Raw genomic sequence first — 16,197 nt, 5'->3', positions numbered from 1 at the left:
CCTCTCTTTATAGGATCACGACTCTGTGGTTCCACTCTTGCATATCCTCTCAGGTTGAATTCTCAATTTCCTAGTCACCCCCTTTGGTTTTGTTCCCACTCTTCCTTGAATATCCCTCTTTGTTGTTTTGCCACCCCCCCTTGTGATTCATTTCTCAGGTTAGGTTGCTCTTTGTCACTCGACTACATGGGAACATGTCAAATTTCTACCTTGCAATGTGGAGGTATAAGAGGATGTCCACCCCCCATCATGCCACCATGGATAGGTACAAACACATCATTCTTGAAGTGGCCCATAGAGAAATCTCTAAACTGAAAGACTATGTCCACCAAAGCAGAAGGTTTATTCTCAAAAGATAAGTTGACAGAGAAACTAGTGTATGGATTCCTAATGTAGGAAAATCTACTAGGGCACGCTCTTCATATTACATGCAGAAAATCAACTTTTACTGGCATATTAAAACTTTAAAAGGGAGAGTGCTTATAGATGGTGTTGACACCCAATAGGCACCGCTAATCTGCATGGTTGAAATTATGGACAATGTTGATAGGAACAATAGGAAACTCTTAAGGCTAGAAAAGAAATTGGAAAATTATGAATTCTCCTCTTTATAAAATGACAATGAGTAGCAACCATCTATCTCAGTGGACTCCCCTCAATTATGATTGAGCAAGCTAGTTCTCTTAGGAGAAACACAATTTATAAAGTATCTATATTCATGGTTTTGTTTTGTTTTGTTTTGTTTTTTTGTTTTTTTTTTTTTTTTTTTTTTTCAGTTATAATTTCAGTTTGAAATACAGTATGGTCTATAAAACATTTAACAATTTTTTTTGAACTTATGCTATTGGTTTGGTTTCCCAAGTGGCAGACTAGTAGTTGATAATATTTTTCTATATATGTTTGTTTAATTGTAATATAGAAGGTCTAACTTTACCAAAATAGAATAACTATTCTTGACCTTCTTGGTCTAGATAGGCTTATTTGTAACCCCCTTGTGATGACAATGTTAAATTGTTGCAAACCGTACATCTGGTTGGTCTTTCTCACTAGTTGTGACTTATTTGGTATATAAGAACCAAAATGACTTATGGTAAGTGTAGATTCATGTTTCCTTTCTTAGAATGTAATCTCTCTAATGTTTAAATGCATGATGCAAGGCCAACAACCCCTTGTTGTAGGTAGGATACCCTAACATTTCTCCACTAAAGGTTTCCAAACGATAAGAATTCAATTTTCCCTCTAAATGAGCACCAACCCCATGTCATTATTAGACACATGAACTTCAATCTCGAAAGGATTTTGTAAACCCAAAAGTTTTAACACAAGTGCATCACAAATCTTTTTTCTTCAAAATTTTATCGGTAATTGCAATATTCCATTTTCTTGATATGGTCAAAATGGACGAAATCTACCCATAGTATTTGCCTTTGTTTTCAAGAGAAAATAATAAAATAAGGTTTCTAGAGAGTCCATCAAGCCTATAAAAAGGGATAGGAGCTAGGCATTTGGGGCATCCTAAGTTATTATCTATCTATTTAGTGTTTGTTGAGAACTTGACAAGGTCAATTCTAGTATGATCCCAGGGACGAAAACCCCATGGGTGTAATTTGTCTAGTGGATCTGTCACAGTCCACAATTGTGCTTCAGTGTCTTGGTTTCTCAATTGATGAGTAGCCTTGCATGCCATCGGAAATGGTTTTCTATATTAATCAATCTGGCATGTATTATTTGCAATAATTAATTAAATAAAGTGGTTGTGTTTCCATTGGAAAGGGTTTTCTATGTTAATCAATCTGGCATGTATTATTTGCAATAATTAATTAAATAAAGTGGTTGTGTTATCTATCCCTTATGTGTTCTCACTCTTGTTGAAAGCTTACTTTAATTAGAATGCTAAAGTGTGCTAGATTTATTAAAAAATTATGACATATGAGATCTTATAGTAGTATCAGAGTTGTACATCCTACCAATTTGAGATTTTTATGAAGGAAATTTTGGTGGAATTTATTCTCACCCAAACCCGCATTTCCATCTCTAGTGGTATTTTGTATCACCCTAATTAGTTTTTTTTTAAGCAAATTGAAGGAAAATTTTATGCATTAGTTAGAGGGTTATTATTATTACTTTTGCCATTTTTTTTTATATTTTTTTTCAAATTGGATTTAGGTCTATTGTACCATATCTCTCCATTCAAGTTTACGGGGCCAAGATCGAACCCTTATCAGATCTGAGGGTGCGTTTTCAATTGTATTGCAAGGATGTGAAGCCATATTCATCAACGTCCGGTCCACTATTGGTTGTAAGGGCGAAATAACGATGCATTAGTATTGTGGCCGAGCGAGAGCCATCGCAACAACACTTGGATTAGGAAGAGTTTATAGGACATAAATTCAACGCACAGTTGCAAAGGCCGAAAATAGGCATACACTAATTTGTGCATCCATGAAGTTGAGGGCCAAGAGGCCATAAAATAACCATAGCTCTGTACAGGAAATGACCATACTGCAGTAAGGGTGCATGGTTACGGCAAGAGGAGCGATTGAAGCTATTTCAAAGAAGGCCTGATTAACAATACTCGGTGGGAGGGTTGAGAGGCCTGATTATCTGTGTTGAGCCGTGTTATAAAATCACACCACATGATATATCACCAGGGGTTTAGTTGACTCCACTAAGGGATTGGAATCATCGAGGGGTTGTGAGACCACATCAACGCACTGAGAACCATTCCTTGGTAGAGGGTTACGAGGTGTTGGTTTGAATGTGAGGCGTTGGTTCGAATTCAGATAAACGATTAAAAAAGGAAGGCTATAGCCATTATTCCAAAGAACATTGCATGTGAAGGGATCGCGACGGAGAGAAAGATTAGGATCCACCATCTTGCCACAACTCTTCTATGAGGCTGACCATGAACACAATTACGCAGATCAGAACTCAGGTTGTGTACTTGCCAACTTATCTTGGAATTCAACCTCATCAAATCTATGTTATAGCCAATATTGTTAGAAATTAATGGAGAATAGGTTACGTAGTTATGATTTGCTCTTTATTTGACATTCAGTTCCTATTAATTAGGAATCTGTTTTTGCCTATGTATTTATTTAATTCCTGATGATTAATGAATAAGGGCAAGCGAATGCATTTGCTGGAGGGAGCTCCTGGTGATCAGCACCTGTGAGCTCCCGTGTGTTTGTCTAAACTTCTGTCTTCTGCATTTCTTATCTTGGTATCAGAGCTCAGGACTCTTCATCTTGTAAGCTGAGTGAGAGAGGGGCTGCACGGAGAAAGCTAGAATATTTGCATGGTAGCTGCGTGGTGGCTGTGCGACCCTATAGGTGTGTGTGAAAACAACAATTTCCTGCGTTGTTCGACCCGCTGTCATTGTGGAGGTGCATGAGCCATTAAACAGATACAGCCAAGTGGTACGGTGAGAGCCATTAAACAAATACAGCCAAGTGGTGCGGTGAGCGTGGATCTCTGGATGATGATCAAAGGGTGATCAGGCGGTGGTGAATATGCCTGTTGTAGAGAAGCAGCAGATTTGTGAGATCAGCGGCAGCGGAGAAGAAAACGTTGTTGACTACCGACAACACGGGAGGAGAATTGCATCACAGGAGGTCGCCATCTACATAATTATTGGTGCATGGTTGATTGAGGCCGTGTGGCACTGTTCGGAGGCCGAGGAGCTGAATTGATTTCCTTGGAAGGTCTATTTGAATTGCCAGTTAGAAGGAGCCACGTTTTATGAAGTAATGGTTCATTAAATCTCAGAAAGAGAAGTGTGATCTTTGTGAATTTCGCTGCTCGGGTTTGCGCGATCTTCCCTCATCGCTTCAGAATTGAACTCGTAGAGTTGCCTCTGTGCGTGATGCTGAGCAACCAATGGAGCAGGAGTTGCCACTTTGCAATCCATTGTTGAATCATTATTATTTTCGATTTTGACGTCACCCACAATTCTGTCTTTCTCTAGTTTTCTGCCACCACCGCGAGGGGTTAAAGGTTGCTTTCGCCTTGCCTCGCCTTGCCTTCTCAAATTGCTGTTGTTGGATTTTTAGGTTCTGAGTTGAAATCTGAGTTGAAATCTACTAAACACATAGGAAAACAGATTTTTTTTCAATAGGCTGCAGTCAGATCTTGGATGGTTCCAATTACATAATTTGGAAATTTAATTAATTGGATGGTTCCAATTACATAAATTGGAAATTTAAGCTTCAGACTTTGCTTGAAGGTCAAAATACCTACAGCATTGTCATCGGTGATGAAGGTAAGCCAACTGTTGCAAATGGTGGAACGAATGCAACAACTCAAGAATGGGAGAAAAGGGAGCTGAAGGCAAAGGTCCTACTAAAATTTTCAGTTAAAGATTGCATCATTCCTCATATTCGGGATTGCAAGACAGCGAATGAGATCTGGACAACTCTCAAAGACATGTATGAAATCAAGAACACCAGTCGAACCTTGTTCCTCAGGAAGAAGATCCTATCAATCAAGATGGAGGAGAATGAGTTTGTTTCGTCATTCTTATCTCGGATAAAGGAAGTTAAAGATAAACTATCTGATATCGGTCAAACCATGGCAAATGATGATCTGGTGACAATCACCATGAACAGTATGACAAATGACTATCAGATGTTTATAACTGGATTGAATGCAAGGGAAAAGCCTCCAAGTTTTGAAGAGCTTACTGGAATTTTGCTACATGAAGAGGAAAGGAGGTCGTCTCTCAAGCCTCAAGATCCAGATCTTGCATTGATAACAAAGTTCAAGCCAAAAGGGAGAGTGATGGCTGATTAGAGGAGGGGCAACACATCAGAAATGACACCACAAGGTATGACCTCGTATAGAAATGACTCTGCTCCTGAATGTTTTTATTGTGGTAAGATAGGCCATATTGCTAAATTTTGTCGCAAGAAGAAGGCAAATCAAGAGAGGTACAATCAGAAAAGGCATGCAGGTCATTTGGAAGATGCAGATGCAGATACAGACTCAGATCAGAATCTGGATGTTAAACTATTTATGGCCGAGGGTGACACTGCTATTGAGGAGGATGAATCTGATATTTGGATCGTGGATTCTGGAGCCTCCTCGCATATGTCAGGTAAAAAGCAATGGTTCAGAAATTTTAAAGAATCCAACACAGGAGTAAAAGTCTATCTTGGAGATAATAGTGGGTACGAGATCAAGGGACATGGAGATGTCCTTGTTACTCTGCCTGATGATAAGATCATGAATATATCTGATGTGTGGTATGTTCCTGGCATTAAGAAAACCTGATTTCTGTGTCCAAGATTACAGATCAGGACCTCAAGGTAGAATTTTTTAAATCTTATTGCATTATTAAAGATTTGTTGGATCAGATGAAGCCCATTGCTACAGGTATTCGCATAGGAGGACTCTACAAGTTGGATGTGAAAAGTATGCCTCAGCAAGCCTTGATGGCGTCAAATAAGTCTGCTGAAAATCTGTGGCTGTGCGGAAGCATGGAGGGGAGGCCGTCTACCTCTTATTCGTTCTCAGGTGACCCTGCAGCCCCCAGTGGAAGTCGGCAGACGCCAAAGGTCATACTCAATCTTCTGCATCATCTTTAATTCGTCCCAGTCCTAGTCATTTTGCCAAATGGCTTTCCAGGATACAAAGAAAGTCTGCCATGGAATGGCTGGAGCTGTTGCTGCCCTGCACCCGCTGGATTCGAACCTACAAATGGAGAGAATACCTGCAGGCCGACATTATGGCCGGGATCACAGTCGGCACAATGCTCGTTCCTCAGGCAATGTCATATGCAAAGTTAGCTGGACTTCACCCAATTTATGGACTTTATTCTGGTTTTGTTCCTGTATTTGCGTATGCAATTTTTGGCTCATCGAGGCAACTTGCCATTGGACCCATAGCGTTGGTTTCACTTTTGGTTTCTAACACCTTATCCAGTATTGTGGATTCAACTGATGACCTATACACAGAGCTTGCAATACTGTTGGCTCTTCTAGTTGGCATCTTGGAGTGTTTAATGGGAATTCTCAGGCTTGGATGGCTTATTCGTTTTATAAGCCATTCTGTCATTTCAGGTTTAGGTGACAGTGGCCAAGAGCTGGGAGCGAGCGAGCAGATCCCTCAACAGAGTTCTCAAAAATTGATTAGTTTGACAGATATCAAAATGATTAATGTGACAGATACCAAGGCTCTCTTGGCATTGCTCAGCGAGGATCGAACGCTGGAGAGCGTCATCCCCGAATTCTTTTCCAAATTCAAACGCCATGATCATTTCGATATCTGCTGCACTCTTGTCCTCCTCATAGAGGATAAGAGAATCTTGAAGCAGTCTCAGCGCTTGGTAGCATTTTATATTCTGCATGATCTCTATTGTGGGGAGCAGTCATTTGTGAATCCATTTAATTCTTTCCTCATTGATGTTGCCTCTGATGACAGTGCTAACATTGTGGAGAGGGCATTTCTGCTTCAGTTGCTTGGTTCTACACATAACAACAACAACAAAAAGGAGATTGTAAGCCAAACTGCAGCCGAGTACATCAAGACTTTTGATCCAAATTCACATACATTCTTGACTCATGAGCAACTGCAGAAACAATATTCTGATAAGCTACCAGTAGAGTCATATAAAAGTTATTTTAAAAATGCATCTATCAAAAATGTAATACGAGATCCAGATATTCCCCAAGGCTGTGATGCAGATGCACCTGAGCTTGATGACTCCACTCCCTTAGGTAAATATCGAATAGGTGGTGGAAATAGAGAGATAGCAGCAGCTGGCCTGATTCAGAATACATCATTGAAAGGACTTGAACCACCATGGATTAGGCCAGTCCCACCCAGGCTTCCTGAACAAGATGGAGAGTTAGTGTGGCTTACACCTGATAACAATCATGAGTTGCTCTGGGATAAAGGCATGTGTGCTGACACTAGTCGTGGAGCTGCTGTTAGGGATTTGATAGGCAAAGCTCTAAAAGGAGCACTTGCGCCTACACAACAACAGAGAGTCCTCATGGAGCTTGAAGCTGATCCAAAGCTTGTTTATCACTGTGGGTTGTCTCCACGTTGTCTCCCGGAATTGGTTGAAAACAATCCTGTAATTGGTGTTGAAGTGCTTCTGAAGTTGATGAATTCAGTACATATAGCAGACTATTTCAAATTACTTGTCAATATGGACATGAGCCTGCACTCTATGGAGGTTGTTAATAGGCTTACAACTGCTGTTGATCTTCCCACACAGGAACCACAATTCACTAAGCCACTAGGAAGACTGAAGTTTGATTTGCTTAGGGACACTTTAGGTGTGTTTAAAAATCCCTTTCTCCATTAAGGGGGGATGCTAGAAATTAATGGAGAATAGGTTACGTAGTTATGATTTGCTCTTTATTTGACATTCAGTTCCTATTAATTAGGAATCTGTTTTTGCCTATGTATCTATTTAATTCCTGATGATTAATGAATAAGGGCAAGCGAATGCATTTGCTGGAGGGAGCTCCTGGTGATCAGCACCTGTGAGCTCCCGTGTGTTTGTCTAAACTTCTGTCTTCTGCATTTCTTATCTAATATGACGATTAACAAGAGTGCGCCGGTACATGTTTGAGTTCGAGTTGTATGGACGGGCGATATTTGATCACAATTAAGTATCCTATTCTTTGGTGGTCAAACCATTTAGAGCGCAGATGGTGAGGAATACATGCCACAAGGAGGAGCCATCCGTCATTGTCAAGTAAGTCAAGGTCACCTTTCCAAGGTCAATGATGTTTATAGCTACAAATTGATTGCATAAGGCTGGGAGGTGGTATCCTTTGTGTACATTGAAACACACAGAATTGCGTTTGCTCAGTCACAGAAGTTGGGAGGCTTATTTACAAGTTGAATCATTACCACTTATTATCTAGTTGCAACAACTTTGACTATCAAACGTAAGCCAAAACCGTTGTTGTTGTGAAACACCATTTTCTTTCCACAAATGGAGGCATTGAATGGATCTCCCAAACGCTTGCATAATGGATCACGCATTTCTAGTAAACACTAAAAGCTAGATATTTCTTATCAATGCATAGATTATGTTGGTGTATTTCATATATATTCTCTTTACAACACTGAGTTGACATCTTTCTTTCTATGGAAATGGGTTCATTAGCTACATAACAACTTGGAGTTATCTTCCAAGTTTGGGTATTTGCTTATGAAATCGGGCACATATGAAATCCTTGAAAAGCGAGAAGGTGCACGAATAACCTCATGGGATTAATATCCATTTCACTTTAAAGTTTATTATTTCTGGTTCAATGATGGTTTATTATGATGTTAACCATGGTAAACCATAGTCCAACATGGATTTGTGATAAGGATTGTCTCAATATGAAAAATAATGATGGGAAGTCACGTTTATTTTAGTGTTTATAATATTTGACTTAAGGTTTATATACAATGGGTTTATTATATTAGTCCCTTGGGTTCGTAATCCCTTGGGGTTTTAGTGTTAATCCCTTGGGTTTATAATATCAATCCCTTGGGGTTTTAGTGTTAATCCCTTGGGTTTATAATATCAATCCCTTGGGTTTATTATTCCCTTAGGTTTACAATATCAATCATGGTCAACCATTATCAATCATATCCAACCATGGTCAACTATGTTTGAATGTTGCATTGTGACAAGGATTGTATCACCATGAAAATAAACCATGTTTATTTTAGTGTTTCTAATATGTATATTGGGGTTTACCAATGTTGGGTTTATAATATTAGTATCTTGGGTTTAATATTATTCCCTTGGGTTCATAATCCCTTGGGTTTATTATTAGGTTGGGTTTATAATATCAATCATGGTGAGCTTTATTAATCTCTTGTGTTTGTAATATCGATCCGTTGCGCTTTTTGATCCCTTAGGTTTTTAATATTTATCCCTTGGGTTCACTAATTCGTTGGGTTTTTAATATTAAACGGTTGGGTTTATTAGTTCCTTTGGTTTATAGTATTAATAACCATTGAGTTTAAAATATTAATTCTTAGGGTTTATTAATTCAACCATGTTTATTTTAGTATTTTTAATATTTATCTTAGGGTTTGTATACCTTGGGTTTATATTATTAGTCCCTTTTGTTTAATATTATTCCTTTAGGTTCATAATCCCTGCGGGTTTTGGTATTAATTCCTTGGGTTTATTGTTCCTTTGTGTTGATAATATCAATTGCTTGGGTTTAATATTCCCGAGTCAAACATGATTTATTATGATGTCGACCATGGTCCAACATGGAATTGTGATAAGGATTGTCTCAATATGAAAATCAATGATGGTCGATCATGTTTATTTTAGTGTTTATAATATTTATCTTAGGGGTTATATACGTTGGGTTTATAATATTATTCCCCTGGGTTTAATGTTATTCCCTTGGGTTCATAATGCCTTGGGGTTTTAGTATTAATCCCTTCGTTTTATTATTCTTTTGGGTTTCTCATATTAATCCCTTGGGTTTATTATTCCCTTAGGTATATAATATCGATCATGGTCAACCATTTTCAATCATAGCCAACCATGGTCAACCATGGTTGAATGTCACATTGTGACAAGGATTGTATCACCATGAAAATAAATCATGTTTATTTTAGTCTTTGTAATATTTATATTTGGGTTTATGAATGTTGGGTTTATAATATTAATCCCAAGGGTTTAATATTATTCCCTTGGGTTCATAATCCTTTGGGTTTATTATTCATTTGGGTTTATAATATCAATCCCCTTGGTTTATCATTCCCTTAGGTTTATAATATCAATTATGGTCAACCATGGTTGAATGTCGCATTGTGACAAGAATTGTCTCACCATGAAAATAAATCATGTTTATTTTAGTCTTTGTAATATTTATATTTGAGTTTACGAATGTTGGCTTTATAATATTAGTCTCAAGGGTTTAATATTATTCCCTTGGGTTCATAATCCCTTGGTGTTTTAATATTAATCCCTTGGGTTCATTATTCATTTGGGTTTATAATATCAATCCCTTGGTTTATTATTCCCTTAGGTTTATAATATCAATCATGGTCAACCATTGTCAATCATAGCCAACCATGGTTAACCATGTTTGAATGTTGCATTGTGACAAGGATTGTCTCACCATCAAAATAAACCATGTTTATTTTAGTGTTTGTAGTATTTATATTTGGGTTTACCAATGTTGAGTTTATAATATTAGTCCCATGGATTTAATATTATAATATCGATCATGGTCAACCATTGTCAATAATAGCCAAACATGGTCAACCATGGTTGAATGTCACATTGTGACAAGGATTGTCTCACCATGAAAATAAATCATGTTTATTTTAGTCTTTGTAATATTTATATTTGGGTTTACGAATGTTGGGTTTATAATATTAGTCCCTTGGGTTTAATATTATTCCCTTGGGCTCATAATCCCTTGGGTTTATTATTCATTTGGGTTTATAATATCAATTCCTTGAGTTTATTATTCCCTTAGGTTTATAATATCAACCATGGTCAAACATGGTTGAATGTCACATTGTGACAAGGATTGTCTCACCATGAAAATAAATCATGTTTATTTTAGTCTTTGTAATATTTATATTTGGGTTTATAATATTAGTCTCTTGGGTTTAATATTATTCCCTTGGGGTTTTAGTATTAATCCCTTGGGTTTATTATTCATTTGGGTTTATAATATCAATCCCTTGGGTTTATTATTCTCTTAGGTTTATAATATCAATCATGTTAAACCATTGTCAATCATAGCCAACCATGGTCAACCATGTTTGAATGTACCATCATGACAAGGATTGTCTCACCATCAAAATAAACCATGTTTATTTTAGTGTTTGTAGTATTTATATTTGGGTTTACTAATGTTGGGCTTATAATATTAGTCCCATGGGTTTGATATTATTCCCTTGGGTTCATAATCCCTCGGGGCTTTAGTATTAATCCCTTAGTTTAATTATTCCTTTGGGCTTATAATATCAATCCCTTAAGTTTATTATTCCCTTAGGTTTATAATATCGATCATGGTCAACCATTGTTAATCATAGCCAACCATGGTCAACCATGGTTGAATGTCACATTGTGACAAGGATTGTCTCACCATGAAAATAAATCATGTTTATTTTAGTCTTTGTAATATTTATATTTGGGTTTACGAATGATGGATTTATAATATTAGTCCCTCGTGTTTAATATTATTCCCTTGGAGTTTTAGTATTAATCCCTTGGGTTTATTATTCATTTGGGTTTATAATATCAATCCCTTGGGTTTATTATTCCCTTAGGTTTATTTTTTTTCACAAAATCAGCTGCTGTTTATAATTCAAAAAAGGTTTAGGAGGCAAAGCTCCAGAAGTACAAGACTGGAGCTCAAAGGAAGAGCTTTCACTTTGACTACATTGTCATAATCTGTTATTTTCTAGTGTTTTCTAGCATGAGGAAGACTGTTACAAGAATAAATTCGGACGAATTGGAAGAGGAGAAGACAAGCTTTACAAAGCATCCTAATCAATATTTATACGAATGATCTGCCGCGCAGTAGATTCCTCTCGCTTGCTTTCCTGAACAGCAATAGCTGGAGCATCTAGCGCTTGGAGCAGCTGGCGCTTGGAGCATTAAGTTTCTCCATCATATAATTTAGGATGTCCATGGATTCTTGAGTATGAGAGTAGTAGCAACGACAGGGTGATCCAGAGGAGGAAAGCGAAGAGGGGAGAGAGGGACAACACCTTGAAGGAGAGGCGAGGTATCCAGGCCTTTAAAGCCAGTGAGATAAGGGACAGAGTCACGTGGTGAGAGGAGAAGGCCTCATTGATATCACTTGAGAGAATAGGTATTGATGTGAATGTGGTGTTAAAAGGAATGGGAGACAAGATATTCAACGACAGAGAGTTTACCATATCAGGATTGCAGTAGATTTGGACAGAGTGCGCCTTATAAGATCGGTCAGGTGTCAGCCTCAAACGATTTTTCATTAGTCAAGAAAGAGATCAGGGGAGATAATGAAAGGATTCATTGTTATTGCAAAATAGATTTCCTTTGGTTCTGGTACAAGCTTGACTGGCAAGTTTGTCTGCTTCTCGGTTTAAAGTGCAGAGGACATGGAAGAAATTTATCTCCCAGGTTTGGCTGATCATGCTTTGACATCTACTGATGATTTGCTGTATATGGATATTTGAGGGCTTTCTATTGCTTTTCATGAGACTAATGATAATAGCAGAGTCCCCAAAAAACCAAGCTTTCCTGATTCCGTGGATTTGAAGCTGGAGTAAGCTTTGAAAGAGAGCCAGGGCCTCTGCTCTGTTGTTGGAAAGATTTCCTAGTCCCCACTCAAAAGAGACAAGGGGGTCTCCTTTGGGCGTATAGATGATTCCCCCTGCCCCCACAACCCCCGGATTAGACTTGGAGGCACCATCAAAGAATATGATATGAGTGTTGCTTTTGTAGAGCCATTCAGTGAATTCACCCTGCTTTAATCTTATTTTCCAGTTATGACCGAGGGTGTTAGAATAGCTATTGTAGGTGATTGCCGGAGAGAGGATGCTACACTTGTCTATCAGATTTCTGATGAAGTCTCTCTCTTCGTTGTAAAAGCTGGCCATATCGATTTTCTTTAGATTCTTGGCAGCTATGGTTTCTATTGCCAAACTTTTGGCTTTACTACAAAGATGTCTGGTTAATGTCTCCTGGTCCCTGAAAACCTTGCGGTTTCTTGCAATCCATATTTTCCATAAGAGTGCGTATGGGAGGGTGTCCCAAACCCTCTTGGCAATGCTATTTTTCTTATTTTGCCAGGGATAAATTTTCTTCGAGATGTTTAAGGCTTCGCCAATGGACTGATGTGAATTCCAGGTGAAAGAGTCAAAGGAGGCTCTGCCTTTCCAACAGGAGATGGCGAAAGGACATGAAATGAAGAGATGCTGCATGGTCTCTTCAGATTCATGACAATTCGGGCATCGGGAGGGGCCCATGATGCCTTTCTTTTGCAGATTTTCTGAGGTGAGAGTATTCCCTTTTAAAAGGGTCCACATGAAGAATTTAACTTTGGGGATTGCTTCAGATTTCTAGATTGCTTTCCCGTATGTCTATGGAGAAGTAGGGTGATCCCCCTTGCACAAATAATTGTAACCTGCCTGAATTGAGTAGCTTGAACCCGTAGGGTCCCATCGGAAACCGTCGACACCATTTTTAGATATAGGCGCGATGTTATGGAGATGGGTCTGGAAATTGTTAAAGGACTCTTTGAGATGAACAGGGATGGGAGGGAAGCTCCAGCCCTTCCACGCCTGTGAATCTATATCCCAATGTGAAATTTGATTTAAGTGATATAATCCCTTGCTTTGGAAATAGAGGATGATTGGTTCCATACCTAGGAAATTGTTGATGGCTTTATTTCCCATTATCTTGTCGCTTCCAATGCTGATTTTACTGCCATCTTTGGTAACCATTGAAACATTTTGTGCCATAAAAGAGATGGATTTTTTGCAAAGTTTCCAAATACCTGTGTTTCTCCTTATAGGTATTTCACTTGCTAGCAGTTGTTGCCTTAGACTGTTAAGATATTTGACCTCGATGACTTTTTTCCACCAAGCTTGCTGCTCCTCTAACAATCTCCAAATAAGCTTGCCACCAAAGACTAAGTTAGTGAACAATGGAGATTTGATCCACACTCGCCTTTTTCCTGGCTTTGGATAACTTGTTTCCAACTAACCAGGTTATATTTTTTCTTATCATTTTTTCCACCCTGCCATAAGAAATGTCTGAGAATACTCTCCATTTTGTGATGAAAAGAGGTTGGTGCCTGAGCTAAGGAGAACTGATATAAAGGAAGAGAAGATAGGCCTGATTTTAGGAGCACCATATGGCTAGTTGGGTTGAGCCAGAAGGATCCCTAGTTGTGGACTTTCTTTTTCAATTTATCAAGCATTTTGTCCCAGATTTCAGCTCTAGCATGACCCATGCTCACTGGCATTCCCAAGTAACTAAAGTGGTCCCAATTTAATTTGCACGGCACCCCAAATATGTTGGATAGGTTTTGGAGCGTTTGAGCTGAAGCATTCCAACCGTAAATGCAACTTTTGAGATGATTTATCATTCCCCTAGAGTATCTCATAAACTTATCTAATAGGAGCTTGAACCTTCGGGCAATTATTGCAGATGCTCCTCCTATCAGCAGGGTATCATCAGCAAATTGGGAGTGATTGATGTTTTTAACTCCATCTTCAAATTTGATTCCGGTGATGAGGCCTGCTTGTCTCTTATGATCGAGGACACAGCTGAAAGATTCAGCCATTAAAATGAATAAGTAGGGAGAGAGAGGGCAACCTTGCCTCAATCCTCTTGAAGATTGGAAAGCAGGGTCGGGCCTTCCATTGATAAGAGGGGCAATCCAAGGTCCAGAAATGCAGGTTCTTATGAGATTGATGAAGGGGGAAGAGAAGCCCATTTTTTGAAGAGTAGAAAATAGAAAGGAGTGCCAGACTCTGTCAAAGGCGTTTGCCAAGTCTAATTTCAGAATGAAGCCCTTTTCCTTTCTAGAGAGGCTTGAGTGGATGGCTTCCTGGACTAATAGGATGGAGTCAGATATTTGTCTATTGGCCATAAAGCCGCCTTGATTTTTAGAAATAAGACTTGGAAATAGAGGCTTTAGTCGGGAGGCGAGGACTTTTGTGAAAATTTTATATGAAGAGTTGCATAGGGATATAGGTCGGAAGTGGGAAAAAGAAGAGGGGCGGTTCTCTTTGGGAATGAGTACAAGATGGGTTGAGTTTGTGAAGCCTCCCATTTTATTTTTCCTTTGTATCCATTTGTAATACTTGATGAGGTCTTTTTTGATGGTTTCCTAGTACTCCCTATAGAAACAAATTGGGAAACCATCCGGTCCTGGAGCTTTGTCAAGCTGGAGGCCCCAGATTGCTCCCAAGATTTCTTCCTCCTTTATCTCTTCAGTCAGTCTTTCATTGGCTTCTATTGTTATTTTATTTGGCAAATGTTGTAAGAAGTCAACATAATTCTCTTCTTCCCCTTTTTTAGATAGGAGCTCTTTAAAATGAACTGTAGCCACATTTTTAATGGAAGCTTGGTTATTGTGTTGATTACCTGCGCTGTCTATAATAGCTGTTATGTTGCTCCTAATTTGTCTAACAATTGCTTGCTTGTGGAAGAAGGTTGTATTCCTATCCCCACTTTTCAACCAAACCTGTCTTGATTTTATTCGCCATTTTTCTTCCTCTTCTCTTCTGATGCTGTATAGTTGAATGTAGAGGTCCTCTTCTTGGCTTTTCCTTGCTTGAATGTACTCTTGGTTTTCCATTGCATGGTGTAAATTTTCAATTTTAGCTTTCACATCTAGCTTCTTTGCTTCTGGTTCTTTATATTGAGATTTTGCCCAGTTCTTGAGAGCGTTCCTTACATTTCTTAGTTTGCTTTCCCATATGAAACTTGGTGAGCCTTCTACATGCTGGCGCCAAGTTTGCTGGACTAGAATTTTGGCAGCTGAAATATGATTCCATAAAGGACTGTATTTAAAAGGGATAGGGCCCAGGGGGCGATGGGATTCAAGAGATAAGGCAGTGGGATAATGATCTGAAGCAGCGAAGGGGAGAATAGAAGCATGGACAGCTGCAAAAGTGGAGAGAAGAGACACATTTACCAATATTCGATCCAGCCTTTCCATTATATTGCTTTTTCCTAGCCTGCGGTTGCTCCAGGTAAACTTGCGATTCTTTGGAACAATATCGACAAGGTCTCCAAGCTGCATAACATTCTCCAACTGATTTCTAAAGGGATCAGGAGTAAAGCTACCTCCTCATTTTTCATTAGCATGCAGGATAAGATTTAAGTCGCCACCTAGAATTATATTGCCGTTCTCTTCCTCTGCTATGTTATTGCTGAGTGAGTTCCAACAAGCTTCCTTATCTCTATAATGATTCAGAACGTAAACATTGTAAATGATTAGCTGATAACTGCTCATATTGTTCTTCAAAGTAATCTTTATCTAGTGATGTTCCACTGTTTCTGCTATCTTGTTCCATTTGTCTTGAAGCCGAAGTGTGGCGATTCCTCCTGAAGCCCCTCTGGAATCACACACACATCCTTTATAAAACTTATGCTTCTCAATAATTTTATTCATCTCTGCATGTCCCAGTTTTGTTTCTTGAAGTAGAACTGTATCTGGTCTTTCTTGGATTAAAAGATCTTTTAAGGCATTTGTTTTG

At 38.6% G+C, this 16,197-nt stretch overlaps 3 protein-coding genes across 3 annotated transcripts; 2 read left to right on the top strand and 1 right to left on the bottom strand.

Moving 5' to 3' along the window:
* Window positions 1-3,512: 3,512 nt before the first annotated feature.
* Window positions 3,513-4,791, top strand: LOC149201729 (uncharacterized). The gene is made up of 2 exons (XM_089401343.1): window positions 3,513-3,666; window positions 4,226-4,791. Exons 1-2 carry the CDS (start codon window positions 3,513-3,515, stop codon window positions 4,789-4,791), a joined length of 720 nt encoding a protein of 239 aa, XP_089257469.1.
* Window positions 4,792-5,443: 652 nt separating this feature from the next.
* On the top strand, window positions 5,444-7,312 carry LOC149201728 (uncharacterized). Its single transcript, XM_089401342.1, has 2 exons — window positions 5,444-5,555; window positions 5,626-7,312. The coding sequence occupies exon 2, from the start codon at window positions 5,645-5,647 to the stop codon at window positions 7,310-7,312; it is 1,668 nt and encodes a 555-aa protein (XP_089257468.1). The 5' UTR covers window positions 5,444-5,555; window positions 5,626-5,644.
* Window positions 7,313-14,822: 7,510 nt separating this feature from the next.
* LOC149201727 (uncharacterized) lies at window positions 14,823-15,740 on the bottom strand. Its single transcript, XM_089401341.1, has one exon. The coding sequence runs from the start codon at window positions 15,738-15,740 to the stop codon at window positions 14,823-14,825; it is 918 nt and encodes a 305-aa protein (XP_089257467.1).
* Window positions 15,741-16,197: the final 457 nt, after the last annotated feature.

The sequence above is a fragment of the Pinus tabuliformis genome, chromosome 2_1, assembly GCF_031772625.1.
Source record: "Pinus tabuliformis cultivar Carrire ecotype Pingquan chromosome 2_1, CPIR1, whole genome shotgun sequence".
Taxonomy (NCBI): Eukaryota; Viridiplantae; Streptophyta; class Pinopsida; order Pinales; family Pinaceae; genus Pinus; species Pinus tabuliformis.
The sequence above is the reverse complement of the archived record's forward strand: the minus strand, read 5'-3'. Positions and strand labels throughout refer to the sequence as shown.